Below are 23,787 nucleotides of genomic sequence, written 5' to 3'. Positions count from 1 at the left end.
ACACACACAAATGAAATGTCCGCAAGCACATTATATCATCAGCAGGTTCAGCATCGTAAATAACGACTAAAGAGCAAATAAAGCTTAACTTACGTTTCAGAAGCGCGCACAGCGGGCCTTCATCGCAGCGAAGCTCTTAACTGCATCCTCTCTTTCGATTCTCTGTGCCAGCTTTCTCCTTTATAAGTCGTCTCTTTTTATATTCGCAACCAGATAATTTAGTTCGTTTCGACATCCTGCATTAGTCCCTGATCGGTGATTAATGAACGATCTGTTCATTGCGTATGTCACGTGACGCAATGAACGGATCAACCAAATGAACGTAAGACTCGGAAGGTAAAGTAATTATTTTATGTTCTCTGTAAATAATTTTTTACTGCATTATGATTTCTCAATTCAGAATATGATCAACATTGCGTAGGTGGATGTGATCAGGAAATTTGGCTGTTAAAAGTATAACATTTAAAGCCACTTAAATAAACGAAATGACTCGAGAGTCAGTAAAATGATCCGAACTTCCCATCACCCAGTCATGACTCGTGAGAGCAGGGGGGCGGCGGCAGCGGCAGCTCAGTAAATCATATAAATAACCTATTTTGTGAATTGTCAATTCCCGGTTGCCACACATTTTGCCGCCCTTACAAAAGTGCCGCTCTAGGCAATTGCCTAGTTCGCCTATATGGACGCGCTGGCCCTGTTCGCATCTAATATTATCACAGGACTTCGGTGTTCAGGAAATATGGCGGGTCATTTGAGGGGGAATTTTTACTTTACAAATTACAGACATGGCCGATTCACACGGGATTAAGATCACAGACAATCTCCGCAATTATTACAAATGACTAGAGGTCACCAGGTAATACTTATCCCGTGCGAATAGAGCTTTAGTCTTTGCACATTCGCTTTGTAAACACTAGGTCGATTCTTACGCCTACGTCATGATTGACCTTTCAACATGATTATGTAATGTTTGGCGCATCACAGCTAGTGCAAGACTAGCATTTGTGGGTAAAAAGTATAAAAATGTTTATTTTGTTTATAAAAATGTCCACTGGTTTGTCTAGATGAAACTCTTATTCCTCGTCTGGGATCATGTCGAGACTTTGAAACTCAAATTTGGACCCACGATATGTATCGCGATTCTCTCATGGTGTACCGAACACTCCCCGAAATTCAAACAATAAATGCCGTTTTGGCGCTCTTTGATGTGGCGTTACAGATCGCTGTACTAGCTCCTCGTTTCAAGCGGCAGCGCGGAGCGCGAGTAAACGCGATCATCTCTTCCTCAGTTACAGAATAAACATGAATGGACACCTGAAGGTATGTTGAAAGATACAGTATACTCACTGAAAGGCATCATAACTCGTGTAATCGCTCAATCGGTGTTTCAGCAGCGGAAAGACGTCAATAAAACAGCTTAGTTTTTCACATAGCATTATATTTACCTCAGCAGAAGTCATCCAAATCAACACTTAAACTAAATAAATGCGCTATATTAGGCTATATTTTACTGAACCTGTTAATGATATCTTGATTATTTGATCTGTTTAAAAAACCTTTAATGAAAATGACAGCAACTGTATAAATTATTATATTTAAATAACGAATTAGAGTAAAAAGTTCAATGCAGGATTCGCACAACGGCTTGTGGTGAAAGATGGAGCAGTTCCAACTTTAAGAACAGAAGCTGTTGTTTACGGGCCACAACCTGTAAGTATGATTTATTTTTCGTTGATGTGTTTTCCTGTAATAGTTCGTATTGTTAATTGTACGTTGTAGCAAGGAAGTAAACAAATGACAACGCTGTTTGGCTCTGCAAACCAGCTTGTTAAATGCTCATTCATACATAACGTTATCCGACAAACACCTAACGTTACAAACTTTTTTTTAAATCACAACTGCGAACTTGAAATTAGAGTAAATTATTCTTTGATTAGAGCTTTTATGTATTGTTTATCGCTTGTTTATCTACAGGCATGCTAAACATGGTTCTGTGTTTGATTTGGCTACTGCAGTAAAGCCAATGTTTAGTGTTCGTTTTGGGTTAATAGTTCTGGCGACAGATATTTGTCTACAATCGTTCTAAAAATACAAAAGTAACGGTGGCATACAGTCAGAAACGATCACTATAGATCTGCAGTCTTTACTCAAAAAATCCCTTCGAGGACTGTAGTATAATTTGTTAGAACGATTATATGAAAATCTTGTTCATGAAGCTTATTTTTTGTAATACTATAATAATTAGTACAATTAAATAACAGCGTATCTAAAAGGTAATGAGACAACAAAGAACAAACCTTTCTGAAACGTCGTTTGACAGCCGTACGTGAACAGCTTCTGCTCGATCATCTTCACTCACATTCTCTGGGTCCGAATGGTTTTATTGACGCCATTGTTTATAATACACCAAAGCACAAACTACCGGTAAAGGTAAGGGGCGTGACGTTTCCGGAAAACGTGCACTAGTCGGTTAGCGAATCACAACACACTGGGCCAGCTAACCAATCTGAGCCCATTGCGTATTTTTGAGGGACTGACTTCATAGAACCAGGAAACCATCAGTCTGTTTTTACAAGGAGGGGCAGAGCAGTGTAGAATAAAGGTAAAATAAAGGTTAAAAAAATTTTATATATATATATATATATATATATAAAATAATGCAATTTTTTTAAAAACGTTTTTAAAAACGAAGCATGAACACATGTTACAGTGCACCCCACAAACACAACCCAGCCTTCGAAAAATTGTGTTTTACCGCCCCTTTAATCAGGGTTCGTACAAAGTGCTTAAAGTACTTGAATTTGACTTTTTGAAATTTAAGTCCTGGAAAACCCTTGAAAACAGCCATATTTTTGAAGAGGTACTTGAAAAGTGCTAGAAATTATTAAAAATAGGGATTCACCAATACCGAGCTGATGTACTCGTAAAAATGCTCCGATACCAACAACGACGGATAGGCCTACCAGACAGCGTGTGTATAGTCACATACAGCTGTGGTGCGTGAGCTGATCAGAGAAAACCGCTCAATGGATTGAGCGCGCAGCGGCACAGACACGCGAGCTGGTCGAGCACATCCCTTTAAACAGACATCAGTGGAAGGTTTGCAGTTCAATCGGATGTCAATGGCAAAGAAAATAAAACGAGGCATGTAGCTTAGGGTTGGGCGGTATTTCGGTAATATCGTATACCGCGGGGTCTTAAAATAGCAACGGTATCAGTTTCAATACCGTCATTACCGGCACTTATATATAATAAATAAATATAATTTATTCAATGCCTAAAAATGCTTATGTAGTTGTCATCAAGTGACAGTGTGGAGGAGAAAGAGAGAGAGAGAGAGAAGGGAGAGGCGGTAAATACTGACGAGGCAATTTGTAAATGTTGCAATAAAAAAGGCGAGAGATGGAAACACCTCTAACCTAATGTCGCATCTCCGAAACAACCACCAACTCACTGCTGCGAGGATGCATTTTGCCCCGAGTTCATTAAATAAGCGCATTCGTTTATATTTGTTAAAATATTATAATGTTATTTTTTTTACGTTGATAATGAAAACTGAACAGCACGAGTAAGATGGGATGCATCGGGAGTCAGACATTGACCACTTAATTAAGTTTCATTTTGTAAAAGGCCTTTCTTTAAAGTGAATTTCTTTTTGTATAAATTGTATCTTAATTTTAATAATTTTTTTATCAACCAATAATAAATCAGAATCAAATATATCAGACAACATAATCATGACTTGATCATGCGCTGGCGCGCCGCGGTCACTTGCATTGAAATCTCATTATAAATTAACCGAACCTCAGTGTATGTCTCACAGACATGACAGATATCTAAATAAAGCTTGAAATTTCATTAAACGAAACAATTCAAAACGAAAAGAAATAGGCCACTCGCTGATTATTAATCCATGATGTGCATTTCTCTCTATATATGCGCATCCACTAGTAGATGGCGATCGTCAGCTTAATCTTTGCAGCACTGACAGAAAAGTTGTATTAATAAAAATCAATGGACGCGTGTCACCGGATTTACAAATGCACTTGTTGCTTGTTGCTTGTTAATTTAATTTAAATGAATGAATAAAATGAATACAATTGTCATAATTAAAATAATTAAATATTATTAATTGTCCCATTTTTGCTCATTTATAAATAATATTTATATCTACCACCCCCTCAGCACCTGGGTTAAAAAATTACGGCCCACGGCCCACGTATTAAAAATAGTCTAGTCTAAATAGGGCTCCGGCTCTATTATATAACATTTAATGCCGTCAGCCGGGATCAGACACAACGTGCACGGGTTGGCCTTGATTTTTTTTGTTGTGTTTTTTTTGCCCGATCTGGTATTCAGTTTCTGAACGGTGTAGACACAAGCCAACAGTTTGGTGACGCTGTCTGTCTGAGCCTTATGTCATAATTTTTAATTAGTCACGGTAATACCGTATACCCCGGTAAAATAGGGAGGAGGTTTGACGGTATCAAAATTTGGATACCGCCCAAGCCTAGTAGCTTATTATAAACGTTAACTAACGAGCGAGAGCGCAGTTCTGTTGAATGCTCTTGATTGCTGATCGTTCACTCAGCACGTGTTATTTGGATGAAAACTAAATCGTATATGTAAGTAAAGTAAACCATGAACTGTTACCTGATTTATTTATAACGAGTGTTCCCTACATTATTACTGGACATTTGCAGTGAAGAAGTTCCATGAACGCAAACATCAGCGCGCGCCCCCGCAAACCGGCGTCTCCGCGCGCGAATACTGAATTAAATTGTCTTTCACGTGTTGCGCTTGTACGGACGAATTTACATTTGTTTGAATTCACAATTGTTTCACGCTAAATCAACGCTGCAGCCCGTCTGAGATATAGAGCTATTTCTCATGGCTATGAGCATGATATTAAGTATATGATAAGTATATAATACAACTTTCATTCTTCAGGTCAATCATATATATTAAAAGAAAAAAAATCAATATCAATATTAGTTTCATATATCCCAGGATTTCCCATGCCTGACAGCGCTGGTCAATGGATTGACCTCTATGAAGTGAAACATCAGATACCATATATATTTAATTTGAGTAAAAAAATGTAATGAAATAAATAAAAATCATAATAAAGATATTGTTTGATAAGTGCTGATTGAAGTCCTTGAAATCCTAAAAAGTAGTGCTTGCAAAGTCCTTGAAAGTCCTGGAATTTCATTTGACAGAGTATGTACGAACCCTGTTTAATGCAAAAACTGCCTCATGTTCAGTTTACATGTTTTCATACAATGTGTTGATTATTATATCTAAAAAATAAATAGCATCTGAATTTAGGCTAAGGCCCCGTCCACACTACTGCGTTTTCGTTTAAAAACGGAGACCTTTTGCTACGTTTGCACCTCCCGTCCACACTAAAACGGGAAAAACGAAGACCCAAAACGGAGAAGTTTAGAAACGCTGCAGCTCCGTTTTTCGTTTTGAATCTCCGGAGGGCGTTTTAGTGTAGACGGGACAAAACGGAGGAGTTTAGAAACGATGACGTAGAAGGTCACGCTCGGCTCTATGATTGGGAGTCATCACCCATGACGTATCCTTCCCTGATTCGTCAGCCACCCATCACATGTCCCGTCACCGGAAGAAAACAAACAAAAACATCCTGGACTACGTAGCTGATGTTAGTGAGTGCAACATGGATAACGAATTACAAGCGTTACTGACTTTGATGTCTTTGTTAGCAGCTGTTGTGCAAGCAAATTCTGCATTTTACAATGCTATAACTGCCTACATGCGCCGGAGGCAAACTATTATTCGAGCGATCTATGACAATTCCCGTGTGCAGCGGCGGTATCAACCGTACATGGAGCGTCGGTTTTGGGTTAAGCTTCGACATTTTCTAATCTTTGCAGAGGTAGCTAACGTTACTTGCTTCCTCATCAAATCTGAGGAATAGTCCATCCGTTTCCTGTTTACACCGGCACGCGCATGCACAGTGTTGGAGAATGGTCACGTGATCCGAGTTTTCAGTCGTTTTAATGTGGACGGAGATCAATTCTAATACGCAGCTAAAACGCTGGTGTGGACGGAGATCGTTTTCGTTTTAATTCTCCGTTTTTAAACGAAAACGCAGTAGTGTGGACGGGGCCTAAAAGTCTAGGCTCTGTTGTTAACCTTATGTTATAGTAATGTACGGGGCTCCCTATATAGTTTACATAGCATTAGCAGATCTTTTTTTTGTTGTTTTTTTTTATCCTTGCAAAACGTTTAATTGTAATTGAATTAATTTAAAGACAAAGACACAATTTTTTAATTGAACCACTGTTTAAAAAAAAAAAAAAAAGCAATTTTAGCTTTCTAAACCCCACCGAACCGAACCAAGACGTCAAAACCGTGTGAAGAACCGAACCGTCGGTTTTGTGTATCGTTACACACCTAGAACTAATCCTTTAATGCACAGTTCTGAAAATACAATTGCGTATAAATCAAGTTTCCATTATAATGAAGCTCGACTGTTCCTTTTCCCTTTCGATCGCAGGGGTTTTAACACATTAACCCGCGACTCAGCCTGTTGATGTCATTGCTCTGACATGGATTGCTTCTGGCTGCCTACTGCAGATAAATGCCACTGGTAATTTGAAAAGCTTATTTAGTCTAAGACTTCTGGCACTTTCCGATGTGCCTGTTTCTGTTGATAATGATTTCCTGAGAGTGACATAATAAAAGCCTTGTTAAAGCAACCGCAACTCTTACCCAGCAGGCTTTGTTGTTCCAGCGTCTTTTTGAAATGTCTCACACATGAGATCATCTGATTGAACCTGATCTCTGCTGTTTGCTGGTTTTCTGAGTCTTTTCATGGTTTGCATCGATTAACCTTTTGGGTTTTGCATTGAGCACAACGATGCAGTGATTCAGTGATGGCCGTGTGTACATGTGTTTCAGTACCAGTTCAAACTGACTCAGATTGTGTGTTTAAGACTTAAAGGGGACGTGTTATGCACATTTTTACAAGATTTAAAAGGAGTCTTAGAAGTGCAATGGGGATGAACGATATTATCATATATCAAAGATGATTATAACAGTCAGTTACAAGACGATCATCAACAATGTCTGGGAAAAATGTCAATATTTTTTTAAATATAATTACTCTAAAAAAACACTGGGTTAAAAACAACCCCATTTGGTTGTATTGTACTGTATTTTACCAAAGAAATGCTCTCTCCTGAAGAGGTCACAAAAAGCCTGCGATAAATAACTCAACCCCTGGGTTGTTTCGTTTAACCCAGGATCTGGGTAACACAAAAACTACCCAAATACTGGGTTGTTACGTCTGACCCAGGATCTGGGTAACACAAAAACTACCCAAACACTTGATTGTTACGTCTGACCCAGGATCTGGGTAACACAAAAACTACCCAAACACTGGGTTGTTACGTCTGACCCAGGATCTGGGTAACACAAAAACTACCCAAACACTTGATTGTTACGTCTGACCCAGGATCTGGGTAACACAAAAACTACCCAAACACTGGGTTGTTACGTCTGACCCAGGATCTGGGTTACACAAAAACTACCCAAACACTGGGTTGTTAGGTCTGACCCAGGATCTGGGTAACACAAAAACTACCCAAACACTGGGTTGTTACGTCTGACCCAGGATCTGGGTAACACAAAAACTACCCAAACACTGGGTTGTTACGTCTGACCCAGGATCTGGGTTACACAAAAACTACCCAAACACTGGGTTGTTAGGTCTGACCCAGGATCTGGGTAACACAAAAACTACCCAAACACTGGGTTGTTACGTCTGACCCAGGATCTGGATTACACAAAAACTACCCAAACACTGGATTGTTACGACTGACCCAGGATCTGGGGTTACACAAAAACTACCCAAACACTGGATTGTTACGTCTGACCCAGGATCTGGGTAACACAAAAACTACCCAAAAATTGAATTGTTACCTCTGACCCAGGATCTGGGTAACACAAAAACTACCCAAACACTGGGTTGTTACGTCTGACCCATGATCTGGGTTACACAAAAACTACCCAATCACTGGGTTGTTACATCTGACTCAGGAGCTTGGTAACACAAAAACTACCCAAACACTGGGTTGTTACGTCTGACCCATGATCTGTGTTACACAAAAACTACCCAATCACTGGGTTGTTACATTTGACTCAGGAGCTTGGTAACACAAAAACTATCCAAACACTTACCAAAAAGGCAAAACCCAGGATTTGGGTAGAAAAAATAACCCAATTTTTTTTAGAGTGTAGAAGGGTTGGAAATAGAAAATCGATTCCAAATCTGGAATCAGATACTTGACATCAGGAATCGAATACTTGTTATAAAATTAAAATTTTGATTTTGCTCATTTATTCCTGTGTGTGCATTTTAATGTGATTTATAAACCATGCTTCAAGCGCAAGAAGATACGAAAAACAACACAGTGCTGTGTTCTGCCATATACAGTAGTGTGCACACGAATACACACACTCACGGATCCTGACTGAATAACTTTATGCAACTTTAATAGGTCTAATCTATATTTCGTGTGCCTGTTGTTTGGCACTGACTGCTGTAATAACAATGTCCCCTTGTAAACATAATTTATCCTTAATATTTTTTCTTGAAAAAATATAAATATAAAATATAAATATATAGAAATATTTTTTCTTGAAAAAATATTAAAGAAAAGAAAAATCGGAAAGAAAAAAAGCAAAAGAAATCTTGATTTTTATAAAAAAAAAAAAAAAATTTTATTCCTAAGTTAACATTGCTGCTATTCATTTTTATGCAATTTTTTTTTTTCTGCAGACGTAAAATTTAAACTGTATCCTACAAATTCAGAATCGGCAGTGATTTCTTCCATTGCAAGAATAATATTATCAAAAAGGCCTATTATTTTATTTGAAGTCTAATATAAAAGAAACTGCACCTGTTACACTGTGATGTCACTATTCATAGAGAATGTGAACGACTCATTTTGAGACAGCTTATGATTTATGGGGAATATTAAATAAGGTTTTTACCATTATAGGGTGGTTGTGTCACACTGCCGACACTTTTACAGTCAAACCAAAATGTATTCATAAACATTTCTCACATTATCTCAGTTTATTTGCTATAGTTTAGAAAATGGTAATAAAATATGAGTTATTAAAGTTGTTCAGTCTGTGGTGTAAAAAAGTGCATTAGTTATTAAAGAAAAAATTTAACAAAGTGTCAGATTCATATTTTACTGAAGAATTTTTGGGTATAATACGTCACAGCTTACTTTATTATCCCATGCTCACTTGCATACATTAACTATAGTGTCCTGCGCACACTAGTTAAAAAAAAATGATATCTGGTGTCTGATTAATTTTTGGTTTGACTGTATGTTCAAAGACCATGTAAAAGTGTATTTTGCATAATTAAAGGTCAGTTTGAGCTCTCGAATCTTTACAGTGAGGAAAGATCTGGACTTGTGGTTAGCTGAGGGCTAACCAGGTGTTGTGAAAGATAACACACCTTTTTATGGTTTTTCCTTGCCCAGGGCCTACAACAGGTGTATGAACGACTTGACCTCAGCGTTGAAGAATCCTTCTGTATCCCAACATTATTATGAAAACAAAACCGGTGTCTATGGTGATTTAGAAATCGTACACGTCTTTTTCCTGTCCGCTGGCGTCTCTCTGAACAGAAATATCCAAAACATTTACTCGATATCCATAAAAATCTCGTTTTCTGAGAAATGGATCCAATTTAAGGGGTCAAAAGAAAGTTTTTTTCTGACCCAGATTTTTTTTTTTTTTTTTTTTTTGATTTGAAGCACAAACTAAATTAATTGAAACCATTTCTCAGAAACCAAGACCTCCTTTCCTATGATGTTTCGGATCCTAGTTAGGGATGCGTGATGTATCAGCCACCGTATCGGTATCGGACGATATGTGATCGTTTTTAACGTTAGCGTTATCGGCCCGATAACAAAATGTGGCCGATATGTTAAATCCGATAATAAATAATAATAAATAATTTCCTTCAGCCGAGACACTTAAGATGCGCACTGTTTAATATGATGGTTTTAAACTGGTTATGGGTTAGGGCTGTGCAATTAATTGAATTTCGTTTTCAATTTTGTCTCCCAACGATCACCAAAATAGTACAATCGAGTAAAAACGATTATTTTGCCATGTTCTGTTTTGCAAGAACACTCTTATTTTGTCTTGAGTTCTGAATGACACACACACACACACACACACACAGGCACATCCGCCCTCCCGAAGCCATACACTCTCTCAGCTCGAATGCTTAATCTGCTTAAGCTTATAACTGAACAGCTTCGGAGTTGTTGGAATGGTTATATGACTTTTTTCGGGTTGAATGATGGCCGTCTCGTCATCTGGCATTTTGAAATGTTTACATTACACTCAAAACACACAAATGAAATTATACAGTAGGCCTAGGCCAGGGGTTCTCAAACTTTTTGTGTGTGTGGACCACTATTTGTAATCAAGAATTTTCGCGCGCCACCTCATGATACAGATAATAAAATATGTCTACACACAGTCCAGGTGTAGATGGGGTTGTTTCATGACAATTTTTTTTTTTCATTGGCTGTTGCGTTTTCTATTTTCTGATTGGTTATTGTGTAGCTCGACTAACAACAACAGGGGAGACGCGCTTGATTCCTGACGGTTCCATAGTTAGAGCGGCGCGGCCAGAGAATATAAATATTTTTTCTGCGTGACAGCGTGAGAAATACAATGTGTGGCGGGAGTGCGTGACAAAAGACCGAAATGAGTGACTGTCACGCTCAATGTGTGACACATGATCCACCGATCCATGTTACGGCACTGAACTTGAACGTCACGGCCGAGCGCCACTAGCCTATTTTAGTAATCACACAATAACTTGAAAATTTAATTAAAAATTTATATATCAATATAGGCCTACATATTAATTTTACCTTTTATTTTCTTATGGGAATTTCCTGGTAAAATGAAGGTAAAAAAATATTATTTTATATTTTATTTTGCCTTTCCACGGACCACCTGCAGTACCCTCACGGACCACTAGTGGTCCGCCGACCACAGTTTGGGAATTGCTGGCCTAGGCTATAGGCTATTTACTTGTAATTTAGCTGCAATCATGTAAAGACGTAATAATTCATAAAACGCGGTAGTTTACTTTATTATTATAAAGTGCAGAGATGCTCTGCTTGAGTGGTATTTACGACAGTAACGTTAAATACAAGTACTCTACAGCGACTCTAGGGGGCGCTGTTTGACAAAAACGGAAGTCCTGCATAGTGTGCCTTTAAAAAAGAAGTGAAAATGATCAACTTTAGTTTAGTTATGATGCAATGCTGGCCCAATTGTGCAAGGGTCAATTCCGTCATGTCCCAACTCCCAAACGCGAGAGTGTAGTTTCAACGCTTGCCTTGTCCAACACATTTTGAGAGAGAGAGAGAGAGAGAGAGAGAGAGAGAGAGAGAGAGAGAGAGAGAGAGAGAAGACGCGGCACCTCTGAACACTCGCGTGGTTTGTGAAATTGCATCTTGGAGAAAGTTTTAAAATGGTTGATTTAATTTTATAATCTGTGTGGGTTAATTTAGGCTACTCATACAATCTACATGCTAAAGTGAATCAATGTTTGCAGGGGAATTTCCCGCATTATAATTTGTGGACCTGCGGGAATTATTAAAATACTTATTGAAGTATTTTCTATTGTATTATTTATTTTAACAGTTAAAGTACAATAAATGTTCAAATTTCGATTTTTTTTTAAATTGTTGAAAGGTGTCTTTTTAATAAATACAACACATTCCCAAAGTAATGTGAAATAATCTTGTTACATAATCGTGATTTCAATACTGACCAAAATAATCCTGATTATGATTTTTTCCCATAATCGAGCAGCCCTAGAAAATCATAATGAGAACATCATTATAGTTGTTTGTTTTGGACATGGATTGTAATGGTGAGACTCTTGTTTTTGTAATCAGGCTCTCAAAAATGATATAAGAATTTGGATTTAGATTATTAATTATGATAATAATAATACATTTAATTTGTAATGCACTTTATATTTAAGCTGCATGATAAAACAGGTAATTGCTAAAAAATAAAAACTCATGGAGAGCATGAAAATAAGAAAGAAAGAAAAACGATAAGGAAAGGGCAAGACCTCAATCACAGTTTAATGTCGGTTGTTATCAGCTTTCAAATATAAATAATTATCGGTTATATCGGTATTGACCAAAATTGGTGCATCTCTAATCCTAGTATCTTTATTCAAGTATGTTTCGATATTTCTACTGGAAAAGAAGCCAAAAAATGTTGAGGAAGATGTCAAGCTTTTTCCATTAGGGGGAAAAGAAAAAAGTTTCCATTGGCTGTTGTAGGCGTAACAATGCCGTCGCACCTGGTATTCCAGGACTTTTCCACCACGCCTTCCACCCTGATCTCTAACGGGACGCCAAGCCTGTGCAAACTCATAAATACCTTTGCCTGGAGGGCAGCAGAACATCTTTACACCTGTGAAAGTAAACCCTGCTCTCCTCAAACCCAATCCTTCGCCCTGACCTGCTGCCCACCCCAGGCTGGAAAACACCACCGTTCCTGTCCAAACTCTTCTGCCAGAGCCTTGATATCTGATCTTGCGTCTGAAGTGTGTGTGTTTTGGAGGGGCTGGTTGTGTAACAGTGCCATCTGGATCTGGTGTGTGTGTGTGTGTGTGTGTGTGTGCTCAAGTCTTGGCCGAGATTCTTGGGATTGGCACGCAGGGTTTTGTGGAAGCGGATGAGTCAGCGGATGATGGGCATATCAAAGATTCTTCTTCTAGTCATGTGGTTGGTGACGTTTATAGCAAATAAGTCAGTGCTGAGAGTTTCGTTCACCTTTGGCCCAGTTTGACTCGTGAAATGTTAAACTGGAGAAAGTTTGTCCCATTAAAGTGTTTGTTTAGCCATAAATTGTTTTTCCGAACATTTAAGACCTTTGTTCATCATCGAAACACAGATTGAGATCGTTTTAAAGCAAACTGAGAGGTTTCTGTCCATCGAAAGTCTATTAACTCAAAGCTTAGTGAGTTTCATAGAGGCATCATAAAATAAATCCACATGAATTGAGCGTTTTAAACCAAGTCTTGTTTCATTTAGGCTTGTATACACTTAAAAATATTGATCAAATTATCTTGATTTCAGATTTCCAAAGTTTTCTCAATTTACATTTTTGGAATTAAAACATCCTACATTAAAGCATCTATCCATCCATCCATCCCAGACATCCATCCACTCATCTATCCATCCCAGAAATCCATCCATCCCAGACATCCATCCATCCACTCATCTATCCATCCCAGAAATCTATCCATCCATCCCAGAAATCCATCCATCCATCCATCCATCCACTCATCTAGCCATCCATCCATCCCAGACATCCATCCATCCACTCATCTATCCATCCATCCATCCCATACATCCATCCATCCATCCACTCATCTATCCATCCATCCCATACATCCATCCCAGACATCCATCCACTCATCCATCCATCCATACATCCCAGACATCCATCCATCCCAGACATCCATCCATCCCAGACATCCATCCATCCATCCCACTCATCTATCCATCCATCCAGACATCCATCCATCCATCCCACTCATCTATCCATCCATCCAGACATCCATCCATCCATCCCACTCATCTATCCATCCATCCCAGACATCCATCTATCCATCCACTCATCTATCCATCCATCCATCCCAGACATCCATCCACTCATCTATCCATCCATCCATCCCAGACATCCATCCATCCATCCACTCATCTATCCATCCATCCATCCATCCACTCATCCATACATCCCAGACATCCATTCATCCCAGACATCCATTCATCCCAGACATCCATCCATCCATCCCACTCATCTATCCATCCATCCAGACATCCATCCATCCCACTCATCTATCCATCCATCCAGACATCCATCCATCCATCCACTCATCTATCCATTCATCCATCCCAGACATCCATCCATCCATCCACTCATCTATCCATCCATCCAGACATCCATCCATCCATCCCACTCATCTATCCATCCATCCAGACATCCATCCATCCATCCCACTCATCTATCCATCCATCCACTCATCTATCCATCCCAGAAATCCATCCATCCATCCCAGAAATCCATCCATCCATCCATCCACTCATCTAGCCATCCATCCATCTACTCATCTAGCCATCCATCCATCCACTCATCTATCCATCCATCCATCCCATACATCCATCCACTCATCTATCCATCCATCCCATACATCCATCCCAGACATCCATCCATCCAGACATCCATACATCCCAGACATCCATCCACTCATCCATCCATCCATACATCCCAGACATCCATCCATCCCAGACATCCATCCATCCCAGACATCCATCCATCCATCCCACTCATCTATCCATCCATCCAGACATCCATCCATCCATCCCACTCATCTATCCATCCATCCAGACATCCATCCATCCATCCCACTCATCTATCCATCCATCCCAGACATCCATCTATCCATCCACTCATCTATCCATCCATCCATCCCAGACATCCATCCACCCATCCACTCATCTATCCATCCATCCATCCCAGACATCCATCCATCCATCCACTCATCTATCCATCCATCCCAGACATCCATCCATCCATCCACTCATCCATACATCCCAGACATCCATTCATCCCAGACATCCATCCATCCATCCCACTCATCTATCCATCCATCCAGACATCCATCCATCCCACTCATCTATCCATCCATCCAGACATCCATCCATCCATCCACTCATCTATCCATTCATCCATCCCAGACATCCATCCATCCATCCATCCACTCATCTATCCATCCATCCCAGACATCCATCCATCCACTCATCCATACATCCATCCATCCAGACATCCATCCATCCCACTCGTCTATCCATCCATCCATCCCAGACATCCATCCACTCACTCATCCATTCATCCATCTCAGACATCCATCCATCCCAGACATCCATCCACTCACTCATCCATCCCAGACATCCACTCATTCATCCATCCATCCCAGACATCATCCATCCATCCCAGACATCCACTCATCCATCCCAGACATCCACTCATCCATCCCAGACATCCACTCATCCATCCCAGACATCCACTCACTCATCCATTCATCCATCCCAGACATAATCCATCCATCCATCCATCCCAGACATCCACTCACTCATCCACTCATCCATCCCAGACATCATCCATCCATCCCAGACATCCATACACTCACTCATCCATCTATTCCAGACATCCACCCACCCACTCACTCATCCATCCATCCCAGACATCCATCCATCCCAGACATCCACCCACTCACTCATCCATCCATCCCAGACATCCATCCATCCCAGACATCCATCCACTCACTCATCCATCCATCCCAGACATCCATCCCAGACATCATCCATCCATCCCAGACATCCATCCACTCACTCATCCATCTATTCCAGACATCCACCCACCCACTCACTCATCCATCCATCCCAGACATCCATCCATCCACTTATCCATCCATCCATCCATCCACTCATCCATCCACTTATCCATCCATCCATCCCAGACATCGATCCATCCATCCACTCATCCATCCACTTATCCATCCATCCCTGACATCCATCCATCCATCCCAGACATCCATCCACTAACTCATCCATCCATCCAATCATCCACCAATTCATCCATCCAGCCGTCTAGTAATCCACCCGTCCGCCGTCTTAAAACTCTTTATAGTCCAGCAAGTCGCACCAAAATTTGATTGATCGATTGATGTTAAGTTGTTTGGCAACCTTAACTTGAGGCAAATTACTTCAACCTGAATTGGATAAATCTCAGTGTGACATCTTCAGTTTGCTCTTGGCACCCATGTGCCCTACAGCAGCTCCAGTGAGTGCGGGATCCTGCCCGGCTCATTACAGGACTCACAGGGGTTGGGTTTGGTTTCTATTCGTCCTCATATTGCCAGGATCGTGCTGACAGAGCCAAGTTTTCTGGTTTGTGCATGTCGCATTAAGAGTTCTTGAGTGTAGAACTCTTAGCAGCAGCTGTGGAAGTGGACAGTGCTATTTCATGTTCTTTGGATCTTGTAAAGAAGTCCTTCGTTTTATTGTCTGTACTCCAGTTCTGCAACTCAACATGGGGTTTCTGCCAACTGAATTATCGTCATCATAACCATGATGCCCAGCATTGATTCGCACCTTCTCGATGGCATTAGCAACATTAGCCTGTCAGACACTGGCGACACTCCAGCTTGTTGTTCCAGTAAATACTAACCATGATGCCAGACAGGCCTGGATCCACACATGTGCAATCTGAATAATGTGAACTGGTTTATTGTTGTACATAGTGATGCTGTCTGGACTGTCCAGCTTTGTCAAAGAGTTTAATTACTGGAAAAACTTTGCTGTTGACTTTTTTGGATCATAACTTACTTTCTGTTAGAACATTGAGACCATGATTTCAGATCTGATTTTCAAATGATTATATCGGGACGTACACTTAAACCAAAAATTATTCAGACACCAGATATCATTTTTGATTTTGTTTTTTACTAGTGTGTTCAGGACACTATAGTTCATTTATGTAAGTGAGGAGAGCAAAATAAAGTAAACTTTGACATATTATACCCAGTATACATATATACCAGTAACAATTTGGGACCAAATATTATTCAGACACTTTGAGCTGATCATGTTTTGCTGAAGTGTTTTTCTTTAATAACTAATGCACCTTTTTACACCACAGACTGAACAACATGAAGCATTGCTTGGTGATTGGTTGAGCTAAACTGGTATTATCTAATTGTGTGGTTAAATTTAACAGCTGACAGATATTCAACATAATTCATGTGTGAGAGTCTAACAGAAGGACGGACAAAACCAGTGAAATATCAACTGATTTAATAACTCATATTTTATTACCATTTCTTAAACTATAGCGAATAAACTGAGAAAATGTGAGAAATGTTGAAAGTGTCTGAATAAAATTTGGTTTGACTGCTTATTGCAGTATGTGGTCTAGATGGTGTTTTGGGAACCATGACTCAATTGTGAAATATCTGTTTGCTTTTAATCCTGCAGGGAAGGACGTTTCCACTGGCATTTGAAGATCCATTTTCCTCAGAGCAATGCGGTTTATTCAGAGAGGTATGAGACACCCCTCTTCTGTTTTGGTATTTTTAAAAGTATTTAGGTGGTGCTTCGGTTGGTGACGTTGAATGGTGTGAATCACAGAATCCAGTCATACAAATGTAATGTACAATATAATGTCTAAGAATTTGAAAAAAGTAGGGCTGTAGATATAATCAAATTGTTAATGTTTTATTTGATTACATTTTAAATGATTAATTAAATTGTTAATGTTTTTTTACCTTCATTTAACGTTTTTTGATAATAAATTTGAATTATATCATAACTCCAGAAAAATGTAAACCGGCAACAAAAAACAACATTTCATAGGGCCTATTACTGTAACAAAATTTATGAAACTATTAAATTGTTCTATGAATTCAGTTGATTGGGCGTACTTTTTGACTATTAACATAATTAAACCATTAGAACGAAATCAAAAAAAAATTAAACGGAAAACACAGAATTTGTGAAATAAAAAGGGATTTCATAGGGCTCCAAAAATGTGATTTTCAAGAAAAATGTAATGCGTTTTGTTAAATTGTATTGGTTTCATAATTGATTAGACATGCATTTTGATTACTAAAATGTAACTTAACCATTAATGGAATCAGAGACATTCAAACGGGGGAAACAGACAAGCCAATAGTTATGAGTAGCATTATTAAAGGGATAGTTCAGACAAAAATAAAAAAAATTGTAAGAATTCACTTTCTCGACCATCAGAATGACCTTTTTATGTTTCCAAATCCATGAAACGAGGGTTTCAATTCATGTCACGACTCAGAAAACAGTGTTTTGGTCACTATGAACTGTTATATGGACAAGAGCTGCATGATGTTTCGTCAAAATCATGAGGATCAGGGTGTGTAAATATATTTATTTTAATTGTTATTCATTCATTGATTTTCCCTTTCCTCAGGTTTCCTGATGACAAACAGCTCGATCAGATTCTCAACGAATACATTCATCCTTCAGAATCAGATCCGGTCAAACGACAAAAGTATGTCAAACATAATCAATGCCACATTTATCTGACTTTAAATGTACAGGTTCATAGAGCTGCACGATTTATGGTATTTTAATCATCATCACGATTTATGCTTGTCTCGGTTAATTGAGAATAATCATTTGTTTATTGTCATGTTTGAATTGGATCATCGAAGGTCAGCAGCAAAAACATTGGTTAATAAAGTGAGATTAAGTGCATAAAGTATATTTGTATTATTTAAAGGTGCGGTGTGTGATTTTTTTGCGATATCTAGCGGTTCGGTCGCGAGTTGCACTAATGGCTCAGCCAAATGATCACCCCTCCCATTCGAAGAAGCTACGGTGGCTAAAACGGGACAAACATATCGTCGTCTGAAGCCCAATTTATACTTCTGCGTGAAACCTACGCCGTAGCTACGTCGTAGTCTGCGTAGCGCGCGTACTCTTCGGCGTACCCTGACGTGCACCTCTCCAAAAATGTAACAATGCGTCAATTCCACGCGGACGCAAGCGCTGTGATTGGTCTGCTAGAACCCCTCCCTCGGGTTTCACATGCTCCCTCTGCATGTGTAATTGCGCGTCAACGCGGACAACGACGCAAAAGAATAAATGAAAACCAACGCGTAGTGTATAGCGTAGAGGCTCCGGCGTAGGTCCGACGCAGAAGTATAAATCAGCCTTAAGACAGCAGAGAATAGCCAGAGTAAGCCAAGAGTGTGTAACATTGTCACTGTTTCTGTACCACAGTCCATTATAAACCACATCAGGGATAAAGTTTACAAAGCCATAGTCAGGTGAGGATCAAGGGTCATAATATATAATATAATAATAGTAATCAGCTGGCTAAATATGAGCTGTTACTGTGGCTGAGCAGGTTAAAGCGTAAAGCCTTGTTTAAATTCGACGCGTCCGCGTGAGCCCAAAGGGCTCATCCCCTAGACACCATTTACTCCACACTATAGGCTTTTTTTCTCTTACTTTGAAAACTCTTCGCGATCGACTTAAAATATTTCTAAGATCGAATTGTCGACCGTGATCGACGGGTTGATGATTCTTGTAACATACTGTTTTACGGTCAATGACAAGAGTACTAATCAGCTGTCTCGCGAACGTAGCCAGCACATTTATCCCCACATAGCAAAGCCATAACACAGCGAGGGAGAAGAACTAAGTTACATGAAACAATCCAACTACATATTTTACACCACTGACAAGGGAAAAGTCACTACTCACGGTGTTTATGGCTAGCTTCTAGCGTTCTGCTGCTTCTCTTTCAAGGTAGTGAGGAAACGCGCTCTATAGCGCTGTGTGTTCGCGTTCGGCTACGGTAGAAACATGACGTCACAATTAGGGCTGCAACAACTAATCGATAAAATCGATTATAATCGATTATGAAAATCGTTGTCAACGAATGTCATTATCGATTAGTTGGTCTGCTTACGTCACGAGGAGCGTTTACTGGTACGCACACACACGCAAGGTCTCTCTCCCTCAGGCGCTCTGCCGAGCGCGCGCGCTACACGGTTTGGAGCAGTCTCTTCTGTCTCGCATGCGCGCTCTTGCTTGCGCGCTCTAGATTTCGGGAGTTTGAACGAATTCGCGGGCATCAGGGAGCCGCAATCAATATGCGGGAGACTCCCGGGACTTCCGGGATGTCTGTATTTTGTCTCGAGCATCAGGTTGTGCAATCAGTTCGCTCGCAACGTAAGTGATGGATTAAAATAGCGCTACCGCAGAAATAGGTTAAATTAAAACGGTCTTTACAAAGCGAAGCACTAAATATAAAGGCAGTTAATAACAGCAGCAGTAAAATATTGTTTTTTAGTCACTGTACTCAGTGGTTTTCAGCGAATGCTTGTGCACTAATGCATAATTTCTCCTGTCCTTTACTCAAGCCTGTTAGCTTGCTGGGTAACGTTACCTCCATTCTGTTCTCTTTTTATAGCATTTGTCTACTAAGTTTTAATTGTTTTTCAAACGCGATCTACTGCGGCTCTACATTCACACAATTGTTTTCAGTCTTTCTATATTTATTTAATCAATTTATCCTTATATTATATTCTTTTATATATTATATATATAATATATATTATATTCTTTATCCTTATATTCCTTATATATAATTAATTTTAAATAAAAATTAAATGAATTATATATTTTAGATGTTTTTAGTTTGTTTTTAGTTCAGATATTCACATCTGAACAACATGTCTGTGTAAATTTGTTTTAACAAAAATTGTGTTAAAACATAATATGTTGGATATCATTTTTTTAACAATAATCATGTTTGTCAACTTGCCATCAGCAATTATCATTAAAAACAATGCAAATATTGATATTAGTAAAACTCAATGTGTGGCTTTTGCACTTTTTAAAGTACACTTTTACACATAAATACCCTGATTTACGGTTTTATTTAGTTATAATAAAAAAAATCTAATTTAATTTCTATCCGATTAATCGAAAAAATAATCGTCCGATTAATCGATTATCAAAATAATCGTTAGTTGCAGCCCTAGTCACAATATCTCGACCTTCATATGCCCGCGGTTATGGAGATATAAATGTCTCATTCTAAGGTAATAAAAACATAACAGTTTATTAAGTAAGTTCTTTATACACCACTGAACACATAGTTATGGATGTCATATTGCATTTCTGTTAATAGATACTAAAAATTTTTACACATTGCACCTTTAACATATTGAATTATGGTGCTTAAAATACTTGAATTTGACTTTTTTTTTATTTAAGTCCTGGAAAACCCATATTTATAAAAAGCTACTTGAAATATTTAAAAACCATATATGTGAGAGAAATCATTGTTTAATTTTATTGATAAAACAATCTTTTCACACTAAATGAATGCTGCAACCCGTCCGATATAGATATAGAGGCATTTTGCATGGCTATGAGAGTGATATTGCTCATATAAATATCCAATCATATGATACATCTTTCATTTTTCAGTTTAATCATATATTCATGGGAGAAAAAATCTGTTTGAATAAGGAAAGCGATATCTTTGTCATAGAACAGTTATTGCTTGTGTTGCACTTTATTCGTATCATTTTGTTTTATTAGTTTATTTTTTTATTTATTTAAAAGATAATAAAGGTATAGTTTGATAAGTGAGATATCTGATTATAGTCCTTGAAAACCAAAAAGTAGTGCTTAAAGTCCTTAAGTCCTGGAATTTCATTTGACAGTGTCTGTACGAATGCACAAGTGTTGACAATGAGTCTTGAATATAGTGACAAACAGTGATTTAACATTGATCTGGTTGGATGTCGACTCTCTCGGCTCAGCACAGGTGAGAAGATGCCGTTTTAAAACACGCAGGTCTCAAGTTGACATCATAGATCTCAACAGACATCTGGCATTTTCACATTTCTTAACATTTCTGATGTAATCTCTTACTTTTTACAGCTGAGATGTGACATGAGCGCAGCATTGTCAGTCAGTGAGATTGTGTCTGGCTCTTTTAGTCAGTTCTCTGAGTTTATTGATGACAGACTGCAAGGGAAAAGTGGGACAGATTCATTTTTTAACTTCACATAAAGATGAAAGTGGCGATTGTTTCTTCATGGAACAGTTTCAGAGCCATTTGGGTCAGCACATTATTATTATTATTATTATTTTTATGGCTTACAGATAAAAAAACGCCCTTTTATTCAGACCACAAAATTCAGCTCGAGCAGAAATAAAGCTGTGGTTTGGAGTTATATATGGTATGGAGAAATAGACTCTTCACAATGATAATAGGCCACAAAATCAACACTAGAATAGAGTTGGGCGTTTTTTTGGATGACTTGCTCATGATTCAAGCCATCTTTCAGGGAGGGTTTGATAGTTTTGTAAATTGTGAAAGCCAACACTGACGTTCAACAGTATTACCCCAGAGACCAGTGCCGATTCATGTTATTCTATAACTGTAGCTCATTAAACATGTACAGACGAGTCGCTTAAAGTGGTGGAATATCATCTTTAAGGAGTAAAGTTAACGTATTAATACACGTCCCTGGTGTTATTCAGCTCTAGAGACTGTACTAGTGTTAATTTCTCATTTAGACTTGATGATGTTCTCTGTATGGAGTTAAAATAGTCTCAAAATTAATTTATTTAAAATATAGGATTCACAAATGTGTAAGCTAAGATTATATATTTGCGTGGGCTGGGTTCAAAATATACATTTCTCGTTTTGAATCGATTCTCTTTCGATGAACCGAGATCTATTCTTAAATCCCAAGAATTAATCTTTTTAGTCTATGCTGTTTTCAGTCTATGAATTAACAATCTTTTGTAGCGCCTCTCATCCAATAAATCGCAATAGTTACTTCTGATATGAATCATAGTCTATGATAGTCTATCATAGTTCAAATTCTGTCAACTTTATAATGATAAATACTGCTTTGACGCTCTTTAAAGTGTGCTGATAGATCGCTGTAGAATCGATCATCTCTTCATCTTTACTACTAGTTACAGCAGCAAATAAACACGAATGAGCATCAGAAGGAATCTTGAAAGATTCAGAACAACTTCCTGAAATCAATCATGGTTTGTGAACATGTTAAGTCGATGTTCCTATGATAACAGATCGCCGTGCTTCTAATATATTATTAAATCAAGAACAATGTGCAAGTTTTCTGGAGCCACAATATTCAATATTCTGAAATTCCAGCGTTTAGTTGATCCTAATAAGCGGTAAACACAACAGCATTTTTTTTTTCCATGAGGGGGTTTGGCTTCACGACGGCTTTGTTCCCAGTGTTAAAGAGCGCAATAAAAGTCTATGTGAAATCCCGTAGATTTCAAGCAATCAGATTACGACTTGAAGTGTTTCCCATTTTGTGTGTCGTATGCATCTGTGGGCGTAACTTACGACTGAGGCTGAGGCTAGTTAGTAGAAAAAATGTTTTAGCTAGAAAAACCGAATCGAATCAAAAGCTTGTGAATAGAAATAAAATAAAATCGTAAAGTTTGTTTCAATATCTTGCCTTAAATATTTGCAATTTACAAACTCTTAATCAGGGTTATTATAGCAAACTAAAACCATTAAAAAAAATATTTCCGTTACTTGAAATAAAATAAAATATACATGTATGTATATATATATATATATTATCTAGATGCCAAAGCAACATTTTTCATTTGATGTAAACTTTTTCATTTCATTTAAATATATGTAAAACTTGGCCTAAAATTTAAAATCTAAAATAAAAACAAAAAACAACAATTTAAAAAATGATAATATCAAAATAACGCTGCTCATGATTCATAATCACAAAATACAGAATTTGTTGGGAACACTAGGAAAGACTTGATGTTTTTATGAACACTAATGCTAATTTATGCTTCTTGAGTCACAGCATTGAGCATATTGTGATTAGATCGAAAACTCGCATCTGATTGGCTGAGAAGAGTGTGATCCACACACACACACACACACACACACATGACGATTTGCAGAAGCAGATCAAACAATGCATTTGTATTTGTAGAAACATTCAGAAATGTGCAAGCATACTCTAGTGTGTTGATGAACTGTGTTTTCCATGGATGTGCATTTTTGTATTTTGCGAATAGGAATTCTGTATAG

At 38.4% G+C, this 23,787-nt stretch overlaps 1 protein-coding gene across 3 annotated transcripts in view; it reads left to right on the top strand.

The window, feature by feature from the left end:
- Positions 1-23,787, top strand: part of znhit6 (zinc finger HIT-type containing 6) — a 59,655-nt gene that overhangs the window by 20,493 nt on the left and 15,375 nt on the right. For all 3 annotated transcript variants that reach the window (XR_013198347.1, XR_013198346.1, XM_077218658.1), the window contains exons 6-7: positions 17,151-17,216; positions 18,121-18,201. Coding sequence is in view for 1 of the 3 variants with exons in the window: in XM_077218658.1 (XP_077074773.1) it covers positions 17,151-17,216; positions 18,121-18,201 (147 nt within the window). In the remaining 2 variants the exon portion in view is untranslated. The remainder of the gene's footprint in view (positions 1-17,150; positions 17,217-18,120; positions 18,202-23,787) is intronic.

Source organism: Siphateles boraxobius, unplaced genomic scaffold, assembly GCF_051911475.1.
Source record: "Siphateles boraxobius isolate OS27281-9 unplaced genomic scaffold, OSU_SipBor_1 77, whole genome shotgun sequence".
In the NCBI taxonomy this organism is placed as follows: domain Eukaryota; kingdom Metazoa; phylum Chordata; class Actinopteri; order Cypriniformes; family Leuciscidae; genus Siphateles; species Siphateles boraxobius.
The sequence above is the reverse complement of the archived record's forward strand: the minus strand, read 5'-3'. Positions and strand labels throughout refer to the sequence as shown.